The sequence below is a fragment of the Blennius ocellaris genome, assembly GCF_963422515.1.
Source record: "Blennius ocellaris genome assembly, chromosome: 6".
Taxonomy (NCBI): Eukaryota; Metazoa; Chordata; class Actinopteri; order Blenniiformes; family Blenniidae; genus Blennius; species Blennius ocellaris.
The window spans coordinates 14,247,484-14,275,130 of record NC_137655.1 but is presented as its reverse complement, the minus strand read 5'-3'; the positions used below and the strand labels follow the sequence as shown (position 1 = coordinate 14,275,130).

The 27,647-nt window shown below is 42.5% G+C and overlaps 1 protein-coding gene across 1 annotated transcript; it reads right to left on the bottom strand.

Moving 5' to 3' along the window:
• Positions 1 to 441: 441 nt before the first annotated feature.
• Positions 442 to 16,109, bottom strand: trpm2 (transient receptor potential cation channel, subfamily M, member 2). Its single transcript, XM_080497769.1, has 31 exons — positions 16,019 to 16,109; positions 15,731 to 15,911; positions 15,380 to 15,543; positions 15,093 to 15,273; positions 14,906 to 14,967; positions 14,624 to 14,824; positions 13,837 to 13,939; positions 12,743 to 12,864; positions 11,510 to 11,887; positions 11,157 to 11,294; positions 10,939 to 11,068; positions 10,638 to 10,783; positions 10,353 to 10,465; positions 9,073 to 9,171; positions 8,670 to 8,883; positions 7,921 to 8,039; positions 7,707 to 7,839; positions 6,898 to 7,069; positions 6,604 to 6,784; positions 6,311 to 6,492; positions 5,810 to 5,942; positions 5,321 to 5,408; positions 5,033 to 5,117; positions 4,747 to 4,892; positions 4,596 to 4,660; positions 4,368 to 4,397; positions 4,184 to 4,270; positions 4,008 to 4,086; positions 3,820 to 3,921; positions 2,372 to 2,488; positions 442 to 2,052 (listed from the first exon to the last, which is right to left on the bottom strand). The coding sequence occupies exons 1-31, from the start codon at positions 16,076 to 16,078 to the stop codon at positions 1,936 to 1,938; spliced, it is 4,128 nt and encodes a 1,375-aa protein (XP_080353895.1). The 5' UTR covers positions 16,079 to 16,109; the 3' UTR covers positions 442 to 1,935.
• Positions 16,110 to 27,647: the final 11,538 nt, after the last annotated feature.

Here is a 27,647-nt window from a genome sequence, read left to right as displayed (position 1 = left end):
ACATGGAGGTCACGTCTCATTTAATCGTCACCCACTCAGATCCTTTCTGACGAAGTCTGCAGCCGCTTTAATGGGTAATTCCGATCAATAAAAATAAGTGTGAGTTCCACGGAGCTCTGGATGGAGGACGTCTGATTCCCACCGTGGGGATAATTGATAGATGCGGAGAAAGAATCTGAGCGGGGTAATGAAGAGGGTGTGTGACCGATACTACCCTGTCGGGCCACCTCCGTCTGAACCAATCAGATCACGCAGAGGCTGCTCGAAACCTGCAGGAGGAAAACTGTGAGCTCAACACACTGACACAAACACGCAGGAGACCTCTGACGTGAACCTCTGCAGCCAAAACAAACAGGCACTTTAATAATAATAATTAAAAAAAAATAAGTATTAAGTAGTATTAAGCACAGGGGAAGGTGTTTATCTTAATGCCACAGAGAGAAAAAAAACACATTTTACTGGTCAAAAATCCATTTACATGAACAAAACAATACAAATACAAAATATTACAGTGTTGGCAACAAAAATATGAATATTTCTGGTCATATCTCTGCATTATTACATACATCCATGTTGAGCGGTGATTTAGTTTTCTTATAATTCCAGTAATCCATTGTCTTACTAGTACTTTTTTATTACTACATGCATTCAGTTGTTTAAGATCACGACTTTCGCCTTTTTTCCTCTAGTGGTTTATCATAAATGTGTGCGGTAAATATAGGTTTTGTTCTGTTTGCTACATTAACATACAGCATTGTTTTGACAGTGATGTGGAATTGAATGTCTTTTATGAAAAAGTGGTGACTTCATGGACTTTACATAAACAGCCCATTCTTAACCCACCAGCAGTGCACTTTTACATGGTCCATCACATTTATACATCCCCACATCATTTACACACTCACACGTCACAGGTGATGGCTGCCCTGTAAGGTGATTGCCGAAGGACACTTTGACATATGGACAGGGGATTGAATGGTCAACCTCTGGATTAGAAGACGACCTGCTCTACCCATTGATCCATGGTCGCTTGACCCCATCGCTTGGCCGACACAAAAACACAGTTTTTGGAGTAACCAGTTAACATCCAAGCAGTTTTTGGACTGCAGGAGTCAATCAGAGTACACGCTCACTGCCAGGCGAGAGTGTTGACCACTGCACCACCAAGCAGCCCCATGACTTTCAGTTTTCATCGACCCTGTATCCGTATTCAACTTATTGCACTTTAATCACTTTGGTATACAGTGTGCACGTTCAGATTCCCTAAGTATATATTTATAGACTGTCGACTATCGAGGGTAAAACGGCCTCAGTAGTCTGCTCAAGGACTATTGCAGTTCAGCTGACTGACATACCGTGAGCTCCCGCTGGATAAAGAGAGGTCTGGAAAGCTTGAAAGATCGCGAGTGATCCTGACCACGTTACGGGTCCTGAATCTCATGCCTTTGTCAGACGTCGCCTTCCTTCTTTTCTTTGATCATAAGGTTTCTATAACACTTTGCACACAGGTCATATATTACAAACCCTAATATGTCGTTTTAATGACCACGTCTTGTATTGTGGTCCTTGGGTGGTCCGTGCAAGGCAACTATGTGTTTGCTACTTGAATTCTCTGGATCCCCCATTTGATTAATTGTGTAAGGAGTTGGGGCTTGGCACATTGTGACTGCTTCCACATTATTTATTTCTAATTTGGTGCCTGTTGACTGTAGCAGACGTGTCTCTGAGAGCGTGATCAGGTGTGTAGCACAGTAATCAGTCAGTCTATCTACAGGCATAGTGGCTTCACAGTGTCTTCAGTCTGTTTTGATCATTCCAGTTCATCTACATCAGCATCAACAAAAGGCCACACACACAGACACATACACACACACACACAGGCAAGGGACACCCTGTGGACTGAGAGGCACGTTTGCAGCTGCAGCAGTGTGAGCATCAGAACTTCCTGTTGTGCAAGACAGCGACCTGGCGCAGCGATTCTCTTTGGTTGGAGCTGAGTCTGGCTTTACCGCTCACCTCCTGCCACTGCAGAGCGCCTTGGCTGCTCACCACCTAAGAATCAGGAGGTAAACAAAACCGATCAGCCATCACACCACGACTACACCCGATATCCTGCAAGGTCCCCTTTTTGTTTAAACAGTGATTCGGTGTACTGTGACACCTCGGCATGAGAGTTGACCCGAAACATCTGCTGCAGTTTGAGCTCGCCGGATGGATCAAACCACCACGGGTGAATATCACAGCCACCAACATGCTAAATGATCGTCATTGTTGTTCGGTTTACCTGTCAGTCGTCACAATGTCTAATGAGTCATCAAGTCATAACGAGTGCTGAAGCAGCGAATGACTGAATGACTTGTGATGTCCTCACCATGTTGTTGATGTCCATCATGGCCTCGTTCGTTGTGGGCAGATGAATGTTCAGGACTATTGTTTCAACCCAGGCATTATCTGTGTTCCTGCAGTCATCCACATAACCATCAAACACCTGAAAACACAGCACATCAGAACCACAAGCATTTTTTTTTTTTTATTGCGATCATGTTTAAACCAGATGAAAAAACATTAATTCAAACTCACATGAGCCTGAATTTATTTTAGTCTTGAGGTCTTTTTTTGCCGCCTTCACCTCATTTGTCCCAACAGTAACATTTTCAGCTGGGATAGCAAACAAACACATGTGTATTGCTTAAGCAGGACAGATTCTTGTTAAAATGACCAAAGTAAAATGGAGAGAACTTCTCTGATTTCTCTTGAATACAGTGGATGGTAGACGTGATGAAACTCTGTTATCTGGTTCACTGCTGACCGTCGGCTCAAACAGACAGCTTTTTCTGTGAACTCTATCATCGTCTGTCCCAGTTAGTGGAGCCTTTATACAATTTTTCAAAAAGCTTAATGCACACATTGCACTGTTAAATGAATAGAATGAAAGTTATTTTAATGTGATTTTACCTTTATTTTTAGATTTTTAGCGTTAGTGATATCATGGTGCAATTTAAACAAATATAACAGACCTGACAGGCCAATTATTTCCTTCATAACCTCCATTTCACAGATGTGCTTTTTTTTATTTGGTGCAATGATTTTTTGTACATGTAGTTTAGCTTTGCTGTTCTGGTTTGTCTTATTTAAGTTTGCTGGAGTACAAACTCCAAGCCTTGCACTGGATTTATGGTAGGTTCATGAGACCATGAGATCATCATTGCACAGGATCAAAGTCCCATGCTTACTATCGAGCCGATATCGTACTCAGAGAACTTCATTCATCCCAGCTCAGTCAAGAAAAAAATAAAAAGAGAACCTAAACGATAACATGCCACCATCATAAGTGGTCAAGTGCCTGGATGAAGAACATGATAAAACATTAAAAGGATCAGCAGATAATGTCTCAGTGATAACTACTTCTTTTCCTGACACGTATAGAAGTATTTTCTTTCTTTCTTATCTAATCAGGTCTAATTTGCCTTGTCAATGCAGCCTATCTTCTCTTGAATTATTAATTCTCGCAGGGGGAATAAATTCCATCCGTCTCCAGCAGTGATTAGAGTGACTTCAAAAGCACCTGACTTCTGATGTCATTTAATAAAATGATTATCAATTTGGAAGTTCCACAACTCTTTATCATGATTTCTTGTTGAAAAGGGGGAAAAATAAATATTTAAATACATAAATATGACCTCAGCCCTCTCTGGCTTCTTCACAAAGTGTACTTTTCATGTGTCTTTCTGTCTTATTATCATCTTTTATTCATTTGACACACACTCCTTTTATAATTCCTTTACCTGCTTCAGAGCTCCTCTTTTCAAACAGACCTACCTTTGTTCCCTCTGGTGCTTTTGCATTTAATGTCTCATACAGCTTCTTTCCCAGGGTCTTCTTGAGAGTCGTTGGCAGCTGATCAGCGGCGTCGGCCCATCCCTGATGATTTGTAAATCACACGTTAACGAGGCGTTCAAGTGGGTGGGAACGAAATGTTAAAAAACCATCCAAACAATGGGACTCACATCAGGTAAGGCCAGCGTTCCTCGGTTGTCGTCCCAAACTGCCAAGTACTCCAAAACAGACCTCTCACTGTCCTGCCAGCTGAAAGCCAACATGTAAAGCCTGAAGATCACACTGTGTAAAACTGCGGCGCAACGCCACAGCTTTCAGGGGCTGTGATGACGTGACACGACCCTACCGTGTGAGCACAACCTCCACACTCAGGTTCGGACCCAAGCGCCTGAGCACACCTCTTCCCCTGATGCCGGTCCGCCCGCCCGGGTTCCTGAATGTGAGGAGATCCATTTGCACAAAGTCAGGATTGAAAGGTTAGTGCTACTGTGTTAGTGTCACTGTCTTCTGTATCTCGTCTTGTATCGTACCTGTAATTATTTAAGGCTTCTGGTTCTGATCTGTGGGGAGAAAGAACAGAAGAACAGCGTCTGCATATGTGAAGAGCATATCAAACATGATGTGGACACGTGGATTCTCTAGCTATAGTTTTCTGCTAGTGGACCCCCCCCTATAACAGTGAAATTATATTCCCATCCATGGTTGGGACAGGTAATTCTAATTTGCTGCATTAGAAACTCTTGACTATAAAGACGTACCCATCCACATGATCGTCACCGTCCTCAGAGGCATGATAAGTTGGCATGTACGAGCTGAAACTGACCTGAAAGAAGCAGAAAATCAACCCTCCTCAATCCAACATGGATGCATGCAGCCGATAGTTCATGCTGGATATCGATTGCGAAATACCTCCCAAGGCACTTTCTCCTCAGGCACGGGGAAGCGTGTGACTTTAGTGTCGGGGTAGTGAAACTGACGGCAGTTCACATGGAAGCCGTCCTCTTTCTCTGACGTGCTCCTCAAAGGGTCGGCGGTGTCATCAGCTGTGGCCGAGGCTTCAGGAATGACAGTGGACGCAAACAATAAGAGATATGACCCGCAAACATATTGAAAGTGTGTTAACAAAATAACAACAACATGCAAGATTGCAGACACAGTAGTGGTAAATAGGAGTTATGATAATTTGATAGCTGACCAGGTGTTTGAGTTTCGTTAGCGGAGAACCCCTGAGCTTTCAGACTTTCCATAATCCACTGCAGGGCTTTGCTGGACTGCATGACCTGATGAGGACCAAACGATTTCAATGAAGACAATCATGACTGTTTATTTATCTTCATAGGACACGTGAGAATAGAAGTCAATAAGTGTGTCGTCTCTTTTGGTTTCGTTTTTTTTTCAGGTCATGCTCTCCTGGCATGACTGTGTAATTTTACAGATGCTGGTAAATACTTTAGTGACAACAAACCAAAAATCACATGACAACCTGCTCCTCTAGTCGGGCCAGTCGGATCGCCGTGTCAGCGGAGCCTCCTTCCTCTTCTCTCTCCAGCCGGTCGTTTATGGAAGTAACCCTCGGTAAACACACAAGAGAAGCATGAATGTCTCAAACAGTTCATTTAACAGTCGTCTTGAATTCATATCCAGTACATTCTCTCAACACACTGGGATACTTTCTGTGAATCATGTGGCTTTCTGCCTCTTCCTGCACTGTTCATGGTCTATAATCATTGTTTTTAAAGGACTCAATAGATCACATTTATTCATACTCTATGTGCAATTTCAAAGTATTATTTATTTAAGTGCATTAAAATGTGATAGTTGTTGTTGGAGACATTTGAGATGGTAAATGACAGTAAACTGCAGGTGAGTCAGTCATATGCGAGTTGTGATGAGACAGCAGACAGCCGAACCCTCCAGAGCCGTTATGCATCGACACGCATCCACACGCATCCACATTCCCGCAGGGTTTTACTTCTGGGCTGTATCCAGGATGCGCCTCTCCACACTCTGGCTCTGCTCCTGCTGTGCAGACTGCAGGTATCTGTCCTTCATCAAGGCCTCCCAGGACAACAGCTCCTCCTCCTCTATCTGAGCCAGCTCGTTCTCTGAAAAACAGCACAGACTGAAATCTGCGAGCACACAATGCGAATACTGACAGACGGAAACCAGACAAACAGGAGCCGAGTCAAACTGGCCTATCGTGCTGAGATCTCCATACATACGGCCTCGACAACTCGAACATGATACACACATATAACAGCCTGGACTGTAGATAGGGAAATGCTCTTTGACCAGGCGTCAGGAACATTTAACCCAATAGGATATCTAGCATGTGGCAATTAGAAAACAAGCCACTACTCCTCCACATTGAGAGGAGCCTGTTGAGGTAGATTTTACGAACATGTTGAGGGGAGTTCATCTTTAGCATATAGTGCTGTTCACATATGCAGGGATGAAGTGATTTGTTCCTTACTGAACTCTTTGTATACGATAGGAGGCTTTCGGAGCACCACAGCCCGGATGAAGAGGTGGAGATGACTGAAGATGATGAAGGGCGGAGGAGCCGCTGGACGACTGTGGTATTCCTTTATCAGCTCATATCTCTGAAACTTCCAGATTCGGTCCGTGTTGTCCTGGACCTCCTGGAAGGTGAAACTGTTGGGAGATGCAGGGGAAATAAAGTGGCATGATGGGAGACGGTGATAATCAAAGAGCGAAAACAAGAAAAAGGATATTTAGCAAAATGGAATGTGCAGGGGTAATCACTTGAAAATTGCGATGAGCAGGTTGAGCAGGAGGATGTTGGCAAAGAGTAAGTAAACACAAAGCATGATGATGGTGAGCCACTCAGGGAAGGCGGGCGTGTTATTCTCATTTAGCACAGGACACTTGGGCTTCAGAGGATCGGTGCCGTTCATGGTGCAGCTGTCGATGTCGAAGGCGGCATCTGCAAAGGTCAGGACAGTATCTTCATTAGCAGATTGTCATGCTTTCGTAGACCCAAACTTCCCAGTGTGTCCATATATAATGGGAGTCGAGCTTTACTTATTCTCCACTCACAATCGATGTTGGTGGGGAAATCTCCAAATATGATGCGGTACGGCTCATAGATTGCCCCGCGGACAATCCAGGCCAGCCGGTTGTCGTTGTGGATGAGTATGCCCTGTTTGGCCACGCCGTACGCCACCACCCAGATACTCAGCAGGAACATGAAGAAGAACATGTCCATCATCTGGAGGAAACCAAGACAAGAGTCAGGGAAGAGTAGGACACATCTCCGACCAGTAAATTGACTTAAATGGACCCGTTCTACCAGCTGACTCACAGCTCTATATACACATACATATACAATTTGTGGTTTGGTGCAGCCGGTTTGAACCGATGCAGATACTCTCTGCCCAAAACCATCAGAATCATTTGTAAATCATAATGTTAATGTTATATACTTCACTAACTAAGCACAAATATCAACATAAGGCAACTGGAATACACTGATGAGCTGTCCTAACCACTTGGACCGGCATGCTACAGGTTCGGTGACGTGCCAAGTCATACTCTACATTTCAATACAACATTTCTTAGTTTTTTCACACTATATTGTTTAATTGTAAAAATCTGCACTGATCCAGAGACAATAAAAAACATCTGCAGCTGTTATCACACTAGGAGTTTTGTATGATAGCTTGTTTTTATATTGTCTCCATTATGATTACCACAAATTCAGCCAGACAATATTATAACGACTATTGCCATATAACTATGATTTTTTTAAATCTTAAAAACTATTTAAATATCCACCCTGCTTCTGCATTAATCCACACTTTAAGGATGACTGCATCATTTGCTTGATGTGAGGGATACTGTCTCACCATCCTCCTGACGATGATGATTTTGGGTCCCAGAGTCCGACTGATAGTGAAGATGGCCATGAGACGGAGGCAGAAAACCACAAAGTCGATGCAGAGGATGACTTTACCCGCATAGAACAGCCCATTTGTCAGCCTGAGGGGAGGGGGAAAAAAAACCCAGTGGTTCAGAAATGAACTGATGGGTTGCAGAAGGTTATAGAAACAGAAAACATACCTAAATGCGAGGCCTATTACAAAAAGGATGATGGACAGCATGTCTAAAATGTTCCACAGCTCTTTGATGTACATCTGGGCTTTTTTCCGAAACCCAAAACCGTCAGGGTCGTGAAACAACTGAGACAGAGGAGACAAATGAATTTCAACATATTCATAATGGGAAATAACACTTTAGAGAGAAACTCCTTACCGACTGATCTTTTTTTTTTGTTTGTTTGTTTTTTAACTGCAAAGATTTTGACAAATCCCACAAAAAGACCAAACCATAAATCTGTCACTACAAACCATTCTTATTGAATCTGAATAGTTGGTTACTGGCTTCAGTTAAGTGTTGCGTGCTGTCTGGGAGCAAAATGGGATTCTTTAATCAGTGACACTGGCTTTTGATGAGTCCAGTTTGAAAGACTTTCTATCCATTTTTTTTTTCACATTGCCACATTCATGTTCAGGGTCACTGTCCTGCTGTATCCCCCAACCGCTATACTGACCAACATGAGACGCTATTTGCCCAAAATTAAACTTCATGAGTTCTATGACTATGACTGCAGCCAATAAAAAGGGTGGGAATTGTAAAATTGTTGAGGCAATTTAGAAATAAGACCTGGGCTCTGGAGTATTTCAAAGAGGTGCAAGTTCAGTACAGGTGGAACTCATCAAAGCCTGTACTGTTTCAGATTTCTGCATATTTGTGGTTATTGTTTAACACTTCCTGCTATTTTTGTGTGTCTGCGCTCTGCTGTGCCTCACCTGTCTGACCTCCTCACACACCAGAGAGAACAGCCAGACGTAGAGCAGCAGCTCTCCAACAGAGGGCAGGTCTTGGAAGTCAATCATCAGCACCACAGCAAACAGGAAGAGGAAGGCGAAATAAAACACGATATTCCCATAGAACTTGACCTGTGGGGAGTTGTACAGGCACACCAGCTTGGACCAGCGGCCGAGAGGCTTCAGTCGCTGCAGGCTGTGGACAGGAAGGTCACAGACGTTAAACACACAACCTGATTATTTCACATTTGGTTTTGTTCTTTTTCCCTACTTGGTGTATTTAACAAACTCTTAAATTCCCTAACCACTACAGTGAGGTAATCCAATGGTATCAACTGACTCTTACATGGGCTGAAGCAGCCTAGCAGGATCTGTGTCAACTTACGGGACCCGAGCATTAGTTCGAAGTGTGCTCCCTGTCACCGACTCCACCGTCTTCATCTCCTCGTTTTTGGCAGCGTCTTTATGAATGAGCTCATCGCGTCTGAAAAGGATTACAGTAACGCCGTTAAACAACACGGGCGATGCTGCGCAAAAGTGCAGAGAAGAGGTCACTCGATCAGATAGTTCACTTCATGCGACTCAATACAGAGTCAACGACATTCACAGATTTAGATTAAGATGTTGGAAGATGGTGTCAAAAAGCAACAATCAGAGGGATGCAGATAGTGGATTTCATACAATTCACCAAATTTAATAATCTTTTAGTAACAGCTTCTGACTCCCTGAATGAGTCTTTGTCAAGCTGATGAGCAATGTGGAGCGTGGCGGAGTCGATATGAATTCTTCACTTTAAGAAATGTGTGATGACCTCATCTACATACCATTAAAAAAAGCAGTGAACTCTTTGGAGGCATTACTGAGTTTATATCCCCATTAAAATGTAATCTCTTGTTTAACTTAATAATCACTTATTTGACACTGCAAGGACAAAGAGTTTGTACAGTTCCACATTTCTTGCAACGTGAACTGACTTTTTTTATGCTTTCGAAGGCGTCATGCTTTTCAGATTTAGGTTTTTTTTTTTTTCCTATTCCTGGGAGCGTAACGTCTAGCACAAACCCAAGCAGTGGTTTGAATTCAATGTTTCATATACTTATTATTCTTTTTGTCATTGTTTTTCTTCCCAAGTATTGTGCTACTGACATCTCATAAAATCCCCTCTGTACTCTCACTGTGCCACTTCTGTCAGATCAAAGTATAGAAGTGGCAAAAGTTGTTGTTTTTTTTCATTTAAATGTGAGTGATGTTAATTAGTCAATTGTAATAAGCATCTTGGGGATTTAATGTCCTGCCATAATTAGACAATACGCAGGGTTTTTATGAAGCTTGAGGAAGAAAAAAACAAACAAAACATAGGTACATCACGTATATACGAGTAAAAGATGCAGTTGATCAATCACCATCTTTTAATCTGTTGGTTTTTAAATATGATGATGTGCTGCCGAACGGTCGGCCAGGTCACCCTTGGAAAAGAGATCGAAAATGGTCGATTCAATGGTAAACACTAAACAACAAGCTGGACCTCTAGAAAATGACAAAACTCTGACTGAGATTCAAAAGAGCCGGCCTGAAACAGAGCAGTGACTCGCGTCAGCCACCGAAAGGGGAAAGTGTCATTTGCATTTTATATAGAGGATGAATGTACTCTCATCAGAAACCCACCTGAACACCAGGAAGCCGGTGTAGATGAAAGGAAAGAAGACCATGCAGAGCAGCACTCTCCACACAGGGTTGTCCACTGAAAGCTCCCCGCACCAGATCTGAGTCAGAAGAGCCTGTGAAAGTGTCGGCAAATGAAAGATGAAAGAAGAGGGGATCTGCAGAAACGGGGTTCGACACAACTTGTCTCGATTTAAATTTACGGCAGCCGTTAATGTTGACTTGACCCAATTTCAGTATTCAATTAGATTTTCTACTTTCAGAAACAAAAATAGGCGTTTTCTTCACCTGGACGCCCGACAGAGCCACAAAGTTTTTGTCGTCAGCCTCCAGTGCGAGCCGCAGACATGTGGTTTTCCCCCACGAGCGCGACACACGAACCAGCAGCTTCTGAGCCCGCTCCCCGTCGTTGGTGTGGCACTCACTGAACACACCTGAACACACACACACACACACACACACACACACACACACACACACACACACACACACACACACACACACACACACACACACACACACACCTGACATAAACTCCATGATTGTAAGATCACTGTCAGTTGAGCCACTGTTTATGAGTGTATCTCACCTATGGCTTGCTTCTCATAGTGGTCAGCGAGCTCCAGCATGGCCTCTCCCTCGTCTGCATTGCTTCCCTCTTCGGCCATGGTCTTTAGGATCTTACTGGCAGCCAGGGCAGCGGTCATGCAGTCTCTACACTGCACGCACACGGAAAGATGCGTCGATATAAAAATCACATCACACCCATGATTGCTTTTAAATTTGCCATAGATGCTTTTTAATGACCTGCTCCCAGGCGATTTCAGCCAGTCCCTTGTTGTTCTGGACGACGGCCCAAAGGAAAAGGTCCCTACCCGGATCCCTGTGTGGTTCGGCTCTGTCCTCCCTGATGGGAGTTTGGGAATCGGAATCAATTTTAGACAGCTGAGGAGAAAGTGAAAGAGTGGTTGGTTGCATTAGTTATATTGTTTAGCATAAAGACATGTGACTTTACGAGAAAGTGCTTTTTGTGGATGCGACCACCAGCAAAAGTGGTCAAACAAAGGAAAAAAAATCATGAACTGGTGACACAGTCACATGTGGCCACGCATCACAACACATCAATCGATCTTTTAAAAGAGGGGAGCGAAAATACTCACGGTTGATATTGACGTCTCATCCAGAGACATGTTGAAGCGGTACGTCATGGTGGGGGGAGGATACAGGTGCTGAGTGAAGTTGCCCAGCAGGTGGCGCACCTCGTCAGAGACAAAGGTCAGGGAGATGGTTTCCCCCTGACCTCTGCGTGTTCTGGCCCTGATGCCGAACGCCCTCCTCCTGCTGCGGTGAGCGCTGTGCACCCGCTTGGCCAGCTTGTGAAGGAAGAAGCCGCTGGGCAGCTGTTTGTAGAGCTCAGACAGAGTTTCCTCGTCCTGCAGGAAATCCCACAGACTCACGCCGTTCTCCAGCAGCAGACTCACAAACTGAGGCCTGTCGCTCACCAGGGCAGAGAACATGGCCCAGTGGAGGTCGCTGGACTAGAAAACAGCAACAGTAGAAGAAGAGACACTCAACATCCTGACACTCATGGTGGTAATACAGAGGGTGGGATTAAAAACAAATTATGAATTGATTGCGAGAGTGGTTTAAGGATGTTTAAAATGATTTATGATACGATTTCCATGTATTATGGAAAAAATAATTTCCTCTCATAAAATCTTTATGATCCAGTACACTTCTTCCTACAGAGTTAATTTACTTTTTCATTGGATTTCATTTGTAATTTGAGACATATATTTGTACAGAAGTGTTCTTTCCTAAGTGTGTAATGTTCAAGTTGATTGGTTAGGGAAATTATAGAAATTTGAAGTTATGCTATAAGACATCTCTATCAGTGAGGGTTTTCTGCTGTTATTGAAACAGTGTCATCTATAATTAGTAGTAAGTTAACAAATAGTGCTTACTTCAGTTAAATAAGTGTTCATGTTGCAGCCCCTCAGTTGTGGAAAGAGCTACCACTGCTCATCAGATAATCCCAGAGCTGTAAAACATGATAATTATCTGAAATTAAATTTTAAAAAAATCTCAAAAACATTGCTATACATATTTGACTTTATTAACCTAGTCTATATAGGTTTGTATTAAAAAAGAGCAATAATAAGTAACATCTACCAGTAATATTGACTGACATCATGTCATTCATATGTTGGCTTGTGAGGTGATGACCACGTCATTTACCAGCAGATCTTCATAGATCTTACTTGTTGACTGTTTTGTATTGTCGTGTGTTTTATGTTGTCAAGGGAACATTTGACAGTGAGTCTGGTTCAGAGGTTTTTCTTTCTAGGTCTGAGATGGATGACGTTGGAGTTGTGTGTAGCAGGATGACCCACCTTCCACTGGCTCTCTTCAGTAAAGATCTCAGTCTCAGCAATGTCCACTCGGTTCCAGCCTATCGCCAGCTCCAGCTGCCTCTTCCAGCTCTCCATTCCCAGGGACTCAATGTGTCTTGAGGCTGAGGGGAGGGTGTCACTTTATTTACGTGAGATAGAATGGGAACCACTTTGTTAGAACACCCTCTATCTGGAATTTATACTAGTATATCTAATATATACTAGTGGTATTTCTGGTTATGACAAAGACTATAAGTGGAGATTTTCATTCAATTTCAGACAGCTGACTTATCTTTAATTTTAAAATGTTTTTTCTTCTCCAAAAAATCAATTTATTTGACGATACATCGCAAGGAAACAAGGAAATCCCATATCTGTTATGTATTTGTATAATAACAGGTTTCACAAATAATTTGCTGAGCAGAAGTCTTGGTGTTAAACATGTAATCTAAATGGTTTGTGTGAAACGACGAGGATGAAGAGGTTTTTTGACATTGATGTACAGTTCCGCTTGTGGGTGAAAAAGCTCTTCTTTGCAAAATACTGTCGAAGTTTTGAGTGAGAAAATGTTCCAACGCTGCTGAGTGAGCAGGAGCGCCGCTTGATAATGTTTCTTGATTCCTCAAACGGAGCTCAGACGGATAAAACCAACGATGAGTCATCATGATCTGAACATTAAGACAAGGTCCGGCGTGATGCGCTGGCTTTTTTTGCTTTAGTGGACTCAATATTCTTTCATACACAACGTGCATTAAGCCCTAATTGGGTTTCATGAATCTTTCACGAGCCCATCTTGAGGTGGAATGAGTTTGAATGGAGCACGCCACGTCTCTAAATAGAGCCAAAGTGGCCATCAGCGTCTCCGTGAGAAGAAAAGCAATCACCGACGCAGAAAATGTCTCTCATGATTCTGATCGTCGTGCATCTGATACCACAATCCCACCACTTAATCTTTCCAAGAAGCAACATTATACTTGCTAAGAGCTACTTTGGCGCCGAGCCTTCCCGTCCTCATGCTCAATACTGGGCTGCATGAATGCCTTCAGTCAGTGCGTTCAGGCACCAGGCGTCTGTTTCAAATACAGCGTCCTTACCTTTGAGTAACGCTTGAAGTATGGCCACATCTACATCCCCGTGACTGTCCTCGCTCACTGTGAATATTGTCAGCAAGTGAGGCATCCTGATGATGTCCTGAATCTGAAACAGAAATCCAACACACGTTGTGATATTTCATCTCTTGGCAGCAGATTACAAACTAAATCGCTGGAAAGGAGATCATTCACAGACGTCAGTGGTGCACACGGCTGAACGTCATCAGTCCACCCGAGAATGTGGATTCAGAACACTTTAGCGGGCCCAAATCTCCTCCCTGTGCTTTACCGGGTGGAAAATTGGTGATAGAGGCCACAAGAATTATGTATTAAAGATTTGCGAAAGATAAAAAATTTTTTTTACTTTTCTTGCATCTTGGCGAGTATTTCCATTTAAATAAAACACTAATACCTATGTGATGATTTATACAAATTATACATAGTCATATAGAATACTACTGAAATTCACTTGTCTTTTTACTGTAATGTTGTCATAATTTCACTGCAGTTAACGCATCTCAATAACTACTAAACATTTCAGAATGGCCATTTTGGTTGCCCACAGGCTGTATTTTAGTGTTTTTAATGGGCTGAACAAGTGGATTCCCCTATGATTAGGCCATGAATGTATGTTGTTTCTTTAACAACCGACTGTTTGTACACAAATGCAGCTCCTTGTGGGCTCACCCATTGGTTCAGGTTAGAATGAAACTAAATAGGTTAGTCATCGTCAGGTTATCAGATCGAAAGCTGAACTGGAGCTTTTTAGGTTTTCATTGACTTTGCACACCTTTTTGGTCCACTCTATAATCTTCAGGTCGTGGAAATTTTCGTACTCTTGACCAAAGAACTTTTTCATCAGCTGGTGAATGAGGCCGATTGTGACGCGGGAAATGGGCATCCCAGACACCTGAGCAATTACATCCGCTATCCTGCCGGAGCCCTCCAGGATCACACACGGCGTACCATTCAGCATGGCGTTGTAGATGGTCTGAGAGGGAGAAACACGCCAGGATCACACACACAGTCAAGAGATGGACCAAGATGAAGGTGTTGGAAACTGCCGACTCACATTGAGCGTGCCTGGACCTCCATCCAAAACCACACACACCACAGGGATAGTCACACCGCTCTCTGCAGGTTCAGACAACAAAAGCAGCAACAGGAGAGACACGACAGATAAAAAAAAGAGTCCCATTTGAGATGCTATCTGGTGTGGCTTTTCAGATTTTTAGGATACTGTAATGACTATTTTTAACCTTTGATTGCAAGACGTTTCCCAGAGATGCATTTCTCGAGATGGCTCCGTAATTCAATTTCCACCCCATAATGCCCATGGGTCCCATCATCCACCAGGAGGAAGTGGGTATGGTTGTTGTCGAGACAGGAAAGTCGGCCTTGGCCCTTGGTGTCCATTAAATAATGGGCGGGAAAACAGCCCTGTGGAGAGGCAGAGATGGAAAGTCTCAGTAAGCAAAAATCGTCAAAAGAAGAAAAACAAAAAAACAAAAACGAAAAATGCTTCAAGTAAATGTGTTTATCTGACCTCCGGATGCACCAAAGCGTCCCTGTTATGAATCACTCCCCACGTCGCCACTCCGATAGCGACGATCTGGCTGTGCATGGAGCTGCTCAGGGCGTAATCCCTCACGGCTTGGCCGACATGCTTCATGACTCCGGTGTGAGTGCCCCCGGTGATGATCCACGCTCCTGTGTGAAGCGCGGCGGGCCCAGCGCACGACACGGCCATCAGGCCAACGTCCAAAACAAAACAGGCAACAAGAAAAAAAAAAACCCAAAAAACAGTCTGACTTCAAAATCAGTCTTACAGCAGACAGGGTGAAGCTTGTTTCATCAACATCACAAACAAAAATGTTCTTTTCTGGAGGTTTCTGACCTGTCGTCTGGGCCACCTTGGTGAGACCTCTGTGGAACATGTTCTTCAGACGAGCCTTCAGGTAGAAGTTCTTGGCTCCTCCGGTCACTGAGATCAGCAGGTTTGGAGGGGAAAGCTTCCACTGCTCTGTCAGCAGGCGGTACAGGATCTCCGGGCTCGTGTCCGTGGACACCCGGGCATACTGGCGGCGGGGACACACGCACAACACAGACACAAAGAAGAAATGCAGGAACGGCATTTCAAGAAAGAAAAAAAAGAAGTCATGTTTTGATAAAATGATTGTTTCACCTTGCCTGACTTTTGTCCCACACCACCAAAGTTGACGTCTCCGAACGCGTCGGTGGGCATTTGGTGGATGTGTCTCTGTCTGGTCCACGTCTCCCCGGTGTAGTCCTCCGGCTTGATGGCATCTTCTGCATGTTCGTTCTTCGGGTAGCCACATTTACACGCATCCCCTCTGGTGAAGACATAGAAGCTAAAACTCACACACAGATTAAAACAACAACAAAAAAAAAACAACAACTCAAAGCACATGTTGATCCACACTAAAACAGGCTGTGTGCAGGTATTCCTCCGTGGAGACCATTCTATTGAGCAGACACTACTTCTATCAACTGGAGCCTTTTAGCTGCTCCACAGGGCTTTTATGGGGGTTGTTTTGTTTTTTTCCTGCTTTTGGTGCCTGCAGTTTTATCTGAAAGTGTTTCCAGTCCTTCACACATCCTGTTTGCAGAGAGTTAAAGAGCGAGTGTACTGACACATTGTCTTGTACTCAATCACTAGTAAATTGGCGAGACAGACTTTAATTAGAAAGAAGAAGAAAAAACAACCTACTTTATAATTCCCCTTTTGGAGAAATTGCCTCCCTGCATTTATCCATCCTATTCATAGTCAACCTCAAATACACATAGAGCGGGCCTTGCTCAGTGGTAACCTGTCAGCAGTGGGATGTGAACCTGTGGACCAAAATCAAGCTCACTTTTCCAGCCTTTATGCCACGACTGCCGCCTGCAGTGTCGCAGTTTCGACGCACGCTTTATGTGATCAGTCAGTAACAGCAGGTGCTGTCTTTGGGAGCAGTTTAGGATTCAGTTAGTTGCCCAGATAAACTGGGGCTTTTTTTTTTTTTTTTGATGCTGTGTTTACTTTTTATAATTTGGAAAGAGATCACATGGTGTAAATTGCATTTTGGTCAAATATAGTTTTAGACAGGCCAACAGCCAACTTGGAAGCACATTGAAAACTCTTATTGCGTGTGCTGATCTATTTATCTAATTTACTTGGTCTATAACTTGGACCCCCACAGTTCAGGCCAAAACCACACCGCTAAAGATCCATTGTACTATAATGATGATTTTGCTTTTTTTCATTTATCTTGTAAAAATAACAACAACAAGCTGGAAATAAACAATTTTTACACAGGAACCTTCATGAAACTTTATCAATAGATAAATATTCTATTCCCGTTGAACCTTAATCAAGAGGAACATTTAGATTTGTTATATGTCATATATCAGCTGAGCAAACTTGGAAACCAAGTAAATTAAGTCTTGGCCGGACTGAGTTGTTACAATTTCATGACAGGAAATGACAACATTCACAAACAAAAGAGCCTAGATGTTTGCATTTCTTCACAAGTTAAGGAAACACACCACCCAACAGTCTCAAATGTCCTCTGCAAATTCCTGGAAGCACGTTGCTAATAGAGTTATCCTTGAATAACCCCCACATCCAACTCTCGCCGTCACATCAGCCACGGACGGAGCAGCTCAAGCCTACCTGATGTCCTTCTCAAAAAAGCAGCACTCCTCCTTGGAGAGGTTTTCTTTGACCCAGTAGGTGAAGGTGTAGCGCTGAAAGGAAGGGGAGAGGGAAAGGGATTTAGAGGGTATGGCCGTGCCGAGGGCCACACTGTGCACCAGCCGTGGCTCCGACTCGGTGTCCTTCATCCCGGTGCCGACGACGAGCTGTGAGCATCAGATCTGAGCCGGACTGAGGAGGAGGAGGAGGAGGAGGCGATGGCCTCCGACGGACACTGCAGTCTCTGCTGTGTGCGCTGCCTCACTCTCAGCACTGCATCAGTGATGTCAGAGCTGAGCAGAAACCCGAGCGGCCGACCGAGCATCACTCTCATCGCACAGGACAGAAAGCAGAGTCGGGCCAGGCCATGAATCAATACATTGAGATTTAATCCAAAAACAGCATGCAAGATCCTTCATTTTCATAAGAATATATGATGCGAATAGTCCAAATCGATTAAGATCTTGAGCTGTAACTGGACCACAGCTGGGAGGGACTTTAACTTTAAACTTGCTGTCTTTCTATTTAATTCCCCTCAACTTATTTCAGAGAATCAGCTTCTCTTCAGTCCACTACATTGTTTGTAGTATGTTAATATCTAGTTATTTTTCAACAGTTTCAAACATTTCTATGTTCAGGCTAAGAAATGAAACTTAACTAATGAAGCTTTCATTACTGCTGATAATAAAATGTCAGTTTCCTGGCAGACGTGCAGTAAACTCACCTTCCTATAACAAGAAACCACTCGGTTGATTCCAGATTTCTTCCCATGCTTCAGCTCCTCGATCATTTGCCGTGGGTGGACCTTGTTTTCAGTCTGAGGCAGCATTTCTGAAGAATCACAAAGAGAAAGAGGCGCCTTGAGATCATGTCTTGAATGCAAATGCATGAGGAGGGAAAATAAACTGAGCGTGGATCTGCTGGACCACGACTCTAACGACTCATCTATAAACCCTGAAGAGCCCTTGACTTTTGCTTCCTCATGTTCTTCTTTAACGAGCCGACATGTGACCTTGTGACTGTGTTATCTCCACGCCCTCCAATCAGCTCCCTTCAATAGCAGGACTGCAGCTCAACACGCACTATTTTATTATTATTATTATTATTAATTAACAAATCCAAATCTCAATCCCAGCATGTTGGAGCCCACACTGTGACGATACCGGAGCAGTCTTCACCAGCAACTAGACAGAGGCAATGTAATTACTTTATAATGATGCTCCACCCTCTCAAAATAACATTAATTTCCTCTTCCTCATCCATCATCCATCCGGCCTACACATGGCCACTAAAACGCCAACATGCACAAAAACAAACTGAGCACACTGTTCAAAACAGTAGACACATTTACCTGTATTCGATTTTAGGTCTTTACATGATCAATATTACCTTTCTTTTGGCCTCCAGATCCTTTTTATTCTCTTGCATCAGTGGCAGCAACAACCTGGACTATTCTTCCTCTTTAACCAACAGTCATTCTCCAGGTTTGTAAAAAAAAAAAAGTGGTGTGTTTCATGTCGTTCAGTACTTGTTGCCACGCTACACCTGAACAGTTTTCAGCTCCGGATCCTGTTACTGCCCCGGCACTGTCTGGAGCTTAATAACACCTCTGGTATTGTTGTTAAAGCTGTTCTCTTTAATACATTCAATCACTGTGTATCTGTCGGTTTGGTTCACCAACAAAGAGTTAAAATGGTGTGGATTTTTTTGTTTTTGTTTTTGTATAAAACGTAAAAACTCAGTTTAGATCAAATACAAGTGTTTAAAAGAGCAGGAGCAGGAAAGGTAGAGAAGGTGAGTGAGTTTAAGTACTGGGGTCGACCGTCCAGAGCAAAGCAAATTGTATAGAAGAGCTGAGGAAGAGAGTTTACACATCTAATATATCATTTAAAACAATTCTCAACTGAGAATAAAATCGTGGACCATGAGCTGGTTCTTGTTCATTCATTCATTTAACAGAAAGCCCCATCATTTATGGGTATCATCCAATTTTCCCTGCATAAAAAGATGTTGTCAAATGCAGAGAGAGGAGTAATGGATGAATGAACACATTTTAAGTTTAACAAGGTTTAAGTGATCATATTCTATTTTATTTGCACCATTTCATTATATTTTTAAAAACTCAAATTTTTTTTTTTTTTGCTGTAATACAATTCTAATTATATGCTGCTAGTCATGAAAACATGTCACTGGTAGTTGACACCCACTTCCAACATGATTAATACAGAACTAATCATTTAACAACTTGATCAGTTCCCTGTAACTGTTCTCCACACGACCTCCCGTGTACTAAGGCAGGCAAGCAGTGTGTTTAAAAATAAAACCAATAAACTTGAATTGTAACAGCTGTTTTGTTGTTAATGATTTTCTACACCAGTGTTTTTCAACCACTGTGCCGCGGCACACTGGTGTTCCGCGAGATATAGTCAGGTGTGCCGTGAGAAATTGTCCAATTTCAAATTTTTTTCTAAAAATCATTTGCTCTCACAGCCGCTGTCAGCTGTGAGAGTAGTGTGTAATCATGTATAAATACTCTTCACCACTAGATGGCAGCACAGAACGTTGCCGGTAAAATCGAAATTTAACAGACGTCAGTCTGGTTAATCTCCACCTTCTGCTCCCATCTTGTATCAAAGTACTGTGTCAGTGACAGTGATGGAGAAGTTTTTGAAAAGGAAGAATGCTAACCAGGATCTCAGCTCTTCATCCATCAGGTCCAGGTTTCACACTGAGCGAGTAAAAATAAAAAAAAGAAATTGGGAAATACTTTTTTCTGTAATTAATTGATTCCTGTTGATAAAACTTTGATGAGAATGACTTTATATTGTTAATATAGGCCACAGAGTTTCACATTTTAACATATTCGGGTGGTGGTGTGCCTCCAGATTTTTCCAAAGAAAAAAAGTGTGCCTTGGCTCAAAAAGGTTGAAAAACACTGATCTAGAGCAGTGTTTCAAAATGTGTATAAATGTGAATAATGAAGCAGAGGGAAGCTGAAAATATCTCCCAAAGGCATCAAATTACAAATGAGACATTTCCATGTTGTCAAACAAAATTGGGTTTTATTTACATGCTTGAGTAACAGAAAACAAACAACAGGCTCCCAGAAAATGGCGTCTCTGGTTCACCATCTTGAAGCTCTTCTCTTCTTCTGTTGTTTTGCTTTTTTCTCTTGTCTTCTGGTCACAAACTTCTTTCCTTGCCCCAAATCTGAAAAACAAAATGTGTTTTGTGTTAAACAATGCTGGTTAAACAGCCTATCAACCAAGGTTAGTGCAGCTCTCCAATTAACTAGATATAAAATAAAGCCCATCCAACCGATCCAGTCACTTTTCAATGATGAATAACAGCTTGTCTTGTCATTGAGGTGCTTACTTGGATTATTGTTGGGCTGGTTCTGTTCCGCCGGGTTGGAGGAGCAGTCAGAAGTGGTGACCTTTGTCTCCTCTTTATTAGGTTGTGGTGATCTTTAATAAGCAAGAAGGAAAATTGTTAGTTTCAGTTCAGTTAGTCTTTTTTCTTAAAATACTAAAACTCCTCAGAGTGGTAGAGTTTGGACAAATACCTGTTGACAGAGGCTGAAGGTTGTTGTGAGACATGTTGTGCCGGGGCCTGGTCCTGCTTGTTCAGGTCAGACGGACTAAATTTCGACCAATATTTGCATCCGGGCCAGGTGATGCTGGCAAGTAGTGGCTCAATATAGTCGTATTCATAAGAACTGCAGCTGTCGCACTCCTCCAGGGGTTTGCTGTAAGATTTCACATTGGAAGATTAACAATCATTACACTGAACAGCTTGCAAAAGCACAATGATGTTGAATATTTGTAACACTTAGCAGCTATTTCATTGGTCTGTTTGTTTAAAAAGACTCCAAATCATCAGAGATAAAGTTTGGACAAAATACCTGTTGACAGTCTCTGCAATGTCCAACTCCTCCACATGCTTTTCATCGTTTGAAGTATTTTCTTCAGTGAAGGTGATGCTGGAGAAAAGAGGCTGAACATAGTCATATTCGTAAGAGCTGCAATTGTTGCACTCCACCACATGGTTGCTGTTGGACCTGGTGATGCTAGCAAGAAGTGGCTCAATGTATTCCTCCTCCTCAGAGCTGCAATCATCAGAAAGATAAACATTACAGGTCATTACACTCAACAGCTTGCAAAAGCACAATGATGTTAAATATGTGTAACACTTAGCATCCAACTCATCATTGGGTCTGCTTTAAAAGACCAAATCATCAGAAAAAGGGAGGTGTGAAATACCTGTTGACAGTCTCTGCAATGTCCAACTCCTCCAGGTGCTTTTCGACGTTTGAAGTCTTTTCTTCACTGAAGGTAATGCTGGAGAAAAGAGGCTGAATATACTCATATTCGTAAGAGCTACAATTCTCGTACTCCACCACCTGGTTGCTGTTGGACCTGGTGATGCTGGCAAGCAGTGGCTCAATATATTCCTCCTCCTCAGAGCTGCAATCATCAGATAGATAAACATTACAGGTCATTACACTCAACAGCCTGTAAAAGCACAATGATGTTGAATATTTGTAACACTCAGCAGCTACTGTATTGGTCTGTTTGTTTTAAAAGACCAAATCATCAGAGAAAGGAAGTTTTGACAAACACCTGTTGACAGATTCTGCAAGGTCCAACTCCTCCAGGTGCTTTTCGTTGGTTGAAGACTTTTCTTCAGTGAAGGTGATGCTGGAGAAAAGTGGCTGAATATATTCCTCTTCATCAGAGCTGCAATCATCACACTCCACCACGTGTTTGCTGCAAGAGTTCACAGTGGAAGATAAACAATCATTACACTCAACAGCTTGCAAAAGCACAATTATGTTAAATATGTTTAACATTGAGCAGCTATTTCATTGGTTTGCTTGTTTGTTTGTTTGTTTGTTTGTTTGTTTGTTTGTTTGTTTGTTTGTTTGTTTAAAAGACACAAAATCATCAGAGAGAGAAAGTTGTGACAAATACCTGTTGACAGTCTCTGAATGGTCCAACTCCTCCAGGTGGTTTTCGTCGTTTGAAGTCTTTTCGTCACTGAAGGTGATGCTGGCGAAAAGCGGTTGAATATATTCATCTTCCTCAGAGCTGCAATCGTCACACTCCACCACGTGTTTGCTGCAAGAGTTCACAATGGAAGATAAACAATCATTACACAGCTTGCAAAAGCACAATGATGTTGAACATTTGTAACACTTAGCATTTATTGTATTGGTCTGTTTGTTTAAAAGACTCAAAATCATCAGAGAGATGACGTGAGGACAAATACCTGTTGACAGACTCTGCAAGGTCCAACTCCTCCAGGTGGTTTTCTTCAGGTGAAGCCTTCACTTCTGGAAAGAAAGCTTCTTGCACCGAGGGAAACTCATGGCTTGTTCTTTCCTTGCCATTTTCCACCTCTTCATGCAGGTCCTTCAGCTTTTTTTCCAGAGCACCGATTTTCTCCTGCTCGTCGTTCAGATTTTTCAAGAACATCGCTGCAACTCCCATCACCTCCGCCGCGAGGGTCTGTCTGTTAATAGTGGGAGCGCCACTAATGTACTGTAAAACACAAGCAAAGACCATCATTAGACCTGCTCAATTTAATTTTTGCCCCAGTTACCGTAGAAAACATTATTACGGTCTTCAATCTTCCTCTCATTTCATTTACATCCAAAATTACGTGGTTCTACTAGAATTACCTGTATTTAACAACAACTTACATTCAAAATCTGGACCACTCCGTGAAGCACATTCCCCTCTCCGGTCTCCATCTCTGGAAGCTGTGGTGGGACCGTCAAGTTGTTCATCGTGTTGTCACGACAATCTGCAGCAAATATTTAGAATAAAATATTGTCAACTTTTCACACAAAATTGACAATTGGTAAGGTCACCAAATGTACGTTTTTGCATTCAACTCACAGTTTTGACGGAAATAGAGAATGTTGTCTGAAATCAAATCCTTGATAAGAATCTCGCAGTGGATGAAGTCTTTCAGAGAATCGCTGTCGCGTGTGTCACAATTGCTGGAGGGTGCAGAACTGGAAATCGAACTGGAACCTGGAGAGAAACAAGTGACTGCCAACGCTGAACGAAGCTGATCCGGACTGAAAGGAAAAGGCCAAATGGGTTCTATCTGCTGTCTGTCCTTTGATGTGTCATAAATGGCTCTTTAAAAAACTGGAGAAGATCAAAGGTCCTTTGATATCCTCCACGAGGCTCCTCCCCCACGAAGCCCCGCCCCTTGAGGCCCTCAAAGGACACATCAAAGGACAGACAGCAGATAGATAGAACCCATTTGGCCTTTTCCTTTCAGTCCGGATCAGCTTCGTTCAGCGTTGGCAGTCACTTGTTTCTCTCCAGGTTCCAGTTCGATTTCCAGTTCTGCACCCTCCAGCAATTGTGACACACGCGACAGCGATTCTCTGAAAGACTTCATCCACTGCGAGATTCTTATCAAGGATTTGATTTCAGACAACATTCTCTATTTCCGTCAAAACTGTGAGTTGAATGCAAAAAAGTACATTTGGTGACCTTACCAATTGTCAATTTTGTGTGAAAAGTTGACAATATTTTATTCTAAATATTTGCTGCAGATTGTCGTGACAGCACGATGAACAACTTGACGGTCCCACCACAGCTTCCAGAGATGGAGACCGGAGAGGGGAATGTGCTTCACGGAGTGGTCCAGATTTTGAATGTAAGTTGTTGTTAAATACAAGTAATTCTAGTAGAACCACGTAATTTTGGATGTAAATGAAATGAGAGGAAGATTGAAGACCATAATAACGTTTTCTACGGTAACTGGGGCAAAAATTAAATTGAGCAGGTCTAATGATGGACTTTGCTTGTGTTTTACAGTACATTAGTGGCGCTCCCACTATTAACAGACAGACCCTCGCGGCGGAGGTGATGGGAGTTGCAGCGATGTTCTTGAAAAATCTGAACGACGAGCAGGAGAAAATCGGTGCTCTGGAAAAAAAGCTGAAGGACCTGCATGAAGAGGTGGAAAATGGCAAGGAAAGAACAAGCCATGAGTTTCCCTCGGTGCAAGAAGATTTCTTTCCAGAAGTGAAGGCTTCACCTGAAGAAAACCACCTGGAGGAGTTGGACCTTGCAGAGTCTGTCAACAGGTATTTGTCCTCACGTCATCTCTCTGATGATTTTGAGTCTTTTAAACAAACAGACCAATACAATAAATGCTGTGTTACAAATGTTCAACATCATTGTGCTTTTGCAAGCTGTGTAATGATTGTTTATCTTCCATTGTGAACTCTTGCAGCAAACACGTGGTGGAGTGTGACGATTGCAGCTCTGAGGAAGATGAATATATTCAACCGCTTTTTGCCAGCATCACCTTCAGTGACGAAAAGACTTCAAACGACGAAAACCACCTGGAGGAGTTGGACCATTCAGAGACTGTCAACAGGTATTTGTCACAACTTTCTCTCTCTGATGATTTTGTGTCTTTTAAACAAACAAACAAACAAACAAACAAACAAACAAACAAACAAGCAAACCAATGAAATAGCTGCTCAATGTTAAACATATTTAACATAATTGTGCATTTGCAAGCTGTTGAGTGTAATGATTGTTTATCTTCCACTGTGAACTCTTGCAGCAAACACGTGGTGGAGTGTGATGATTGCAGCTCTGATGAAGAGGAATATATTCAACCACTTTTCTCCAGCATCACCTTCACTGAAGAAAAGTCTTCAACCAACGAAAAGCACCTGGAGGAGTTGGACCTTGCAGAATCTGTCAACAGGTATTTGTCAAAACTTCCTTTCTCTGATGATTTGGTCTTTTAAAACAAACAGACCAATACAGTAGCTGCTGAGTGTTACAAATATTCAACATCATTGTGCTTTTACAAGCTGTTGAGTGTAATGACCTGTAATGTTTATCTATCTGATGATTGCAGCTCTGAGGAGGATGAATATATTGAGCCACTGCTTGCCAGCATCACCAGGTCCAACAGCAACCACGTGGTGGAGTACGAGAATTGTAGCTCTTACGAATATGAGTATATTCAGCCTCTTTTCTCCAGCATTACCTTCAGTGAAGAAAAGACTTCAAACGTCGAAAAGCACCTGGAGGAGTTGGACATTGCAGAGACTGTCAACAGGTATTTCACACCTCCCTTTTTCTGATGATTTGGTCTTTTAAAGCAGACCCAATGATGAGTTGGATGCTAAGTGTTACACATATTTAACATCATTGTGCTTTTGCAAGCTGTTGAGTGTAATGACCTGTAATGTTTATCTTTCTGATGATTGCAGCTCTGAGGAGGAGGAATATATTGAGCCACTTCTTGCTAGCATCACCAGGTCCAACAGCAACCATGTGGTGGAGTGCAACAATTGCAGCTCTTACGAATATGACTATGTTCAGCCTCTTTTCTCCAGCATCACCTTCACTGAAGAAAATACTTCAAACGACGAAAAGCACCTGGAGGAGTTGGACATTGCAGAGACTGTCAATAGGTATTTTGTCCAAACTTTATCTCTGATGATTTTGAGTCTTTTTAAACAAACAGACCAATGAAATAGCTGCTACGTGTTACAAATATTCAACATCATTGTGCTTTTGCAAGCTGTTCAGTGTAATGATTGTTAATCTTCCAATGTGAAATCTTACAGAAAACCCCTGGAGGAGTGCGACAGCTGCAGTTCTTATGAATACGACTATATTGAGCCACTACTTGCCAGCATCACCTGGCCCGGATGCAAATATTGGTCGAAATATAGTCCGTCTGACCTGAACAAGCAGGACCAGGCCCCGGCACAACATGTCTCACAACAACCTTCAGCCTCTGTCAACAGGTATTTGTCCAAACTCTACCACTCTGAGGAGTTTTAGTATTTTAAGAAAAAAGACTAACTGAACTGAAACTAACAATTTTCCTTCTTGCTTATTAAAGATCACCACAACCTAATAAAGAGGAGACAAAGGTCACCGCTTCTGACTGCTCCTCCAACCCGACGGAACAGAACCAGCCCAACAATAATCCAAGTAAGCACCTCAATGACAAGACAAGCTGTTATTCATCATTGAAAAGTGACTGGATCGGTTGGATGGGCTTTATTTTATATCTAGTTAATTGGAGAGCTGCACTAACCTTGGTTGATAGGCTGTTTAACCAGCATTGTTTAACACAAAACACATTTTGTTTTTCAGATTTGGGGCAAGGAAATAAGTTTGTGACCAGAAGACAAGAGAAGAAAGCAAAACAACAGAAGAAGAGAAGAGCTTCACGATGGTGAACCAGAGACGCCATTTTCTGGGAGCCTGTTGTTTGTTTTCTGTTACTCAAGCATGTAAATAAAACCCAATTTTGTTTGACAACATGGGAATGTCTCATTTGTAATTTGATGCCTTTGGGAGATATTTTCAGCTTCCCTCTGCTTCATTATTCACATTTATACACATATTGACCCGGGGAGGTGGGGGGTGGGGGGGTGGTCGTGTTGTGTATGTTTCAAATGTGATGCGACTCTTGCTGTGGTATGGCTGTTAAACACATCCATCCCCCCCACCCCTGATGTGTTTCTCTAGGACAGTGTTTTTTAACCACTGTGTCGCAGCACACTGGCGTTCCGCGAGATATAGTCAGGTGTACCTTGGGAAATTATCCAATTTCACATTAAAAAAAAACCAAAACATTTGTGTTGCAGAGTAATCATGTATTAATACTCTTCGCCAATAGATGGCAGCACAGAACATTGCCGTTGAAATCGAAACTTAACAGACGTCAGTCTTGTTTATCACCACCACCTGCGGCTGCTCCCATCTTATATCAAAGTACTGTGTCAGTGACAGTGATGGAGATGTTTTTGAAAAGGAAGAATGCTAACCAGGATCTCAGCTCTGTGTTCATCCATCAGGTCCAGGTTTCACACTGAGCGAGTACAAATAAAAAAAAGAAATTGGGAAATACTTTTTTCTGTATTTATTTGATTCCTGTTGATAAAGCATTGATGGGAATGACTTTCTATTGTTAATATAGGCCACAGAGTTTCACATTTTAACATTTTCGGGTGGTGGCGTGCCTCGAGATTTTTCCAAAGAAAAAAAGTGTGCCTTGGCTTAAAAAAGGTTGAAAAACACTGATCTAGACCTTCGGAAAGTTTGGT

What these genes read in the sequence shown, in the direction of transcription:
- trpm2 (XM_080497769.1), bottom strand. Translation starts at nt 16,078, where the DNA reads ATGCCCACCGACGCGTTCGGAGACGTCAACTTTGGTGGTGTGGGACAA. An exon ending in ACTTCAAGCGTTACTCAAAG is followed by an intron (nt 12,865 to 13,836) that starts GTAAGGACGCTG and finishes CCCTCCCCTCAG; the next exon opens with CCTCAAGACACATTGAGTCC. An exon ending in TGTGTGAGGAGGTCAGACAG is followed by an intron (nt 8,040 to 8,669) that starts GTGAGGCACAGC and finishes CCTCTGTCTCAG; the next exon opens with TTGTTTCACGACCCTGACGG.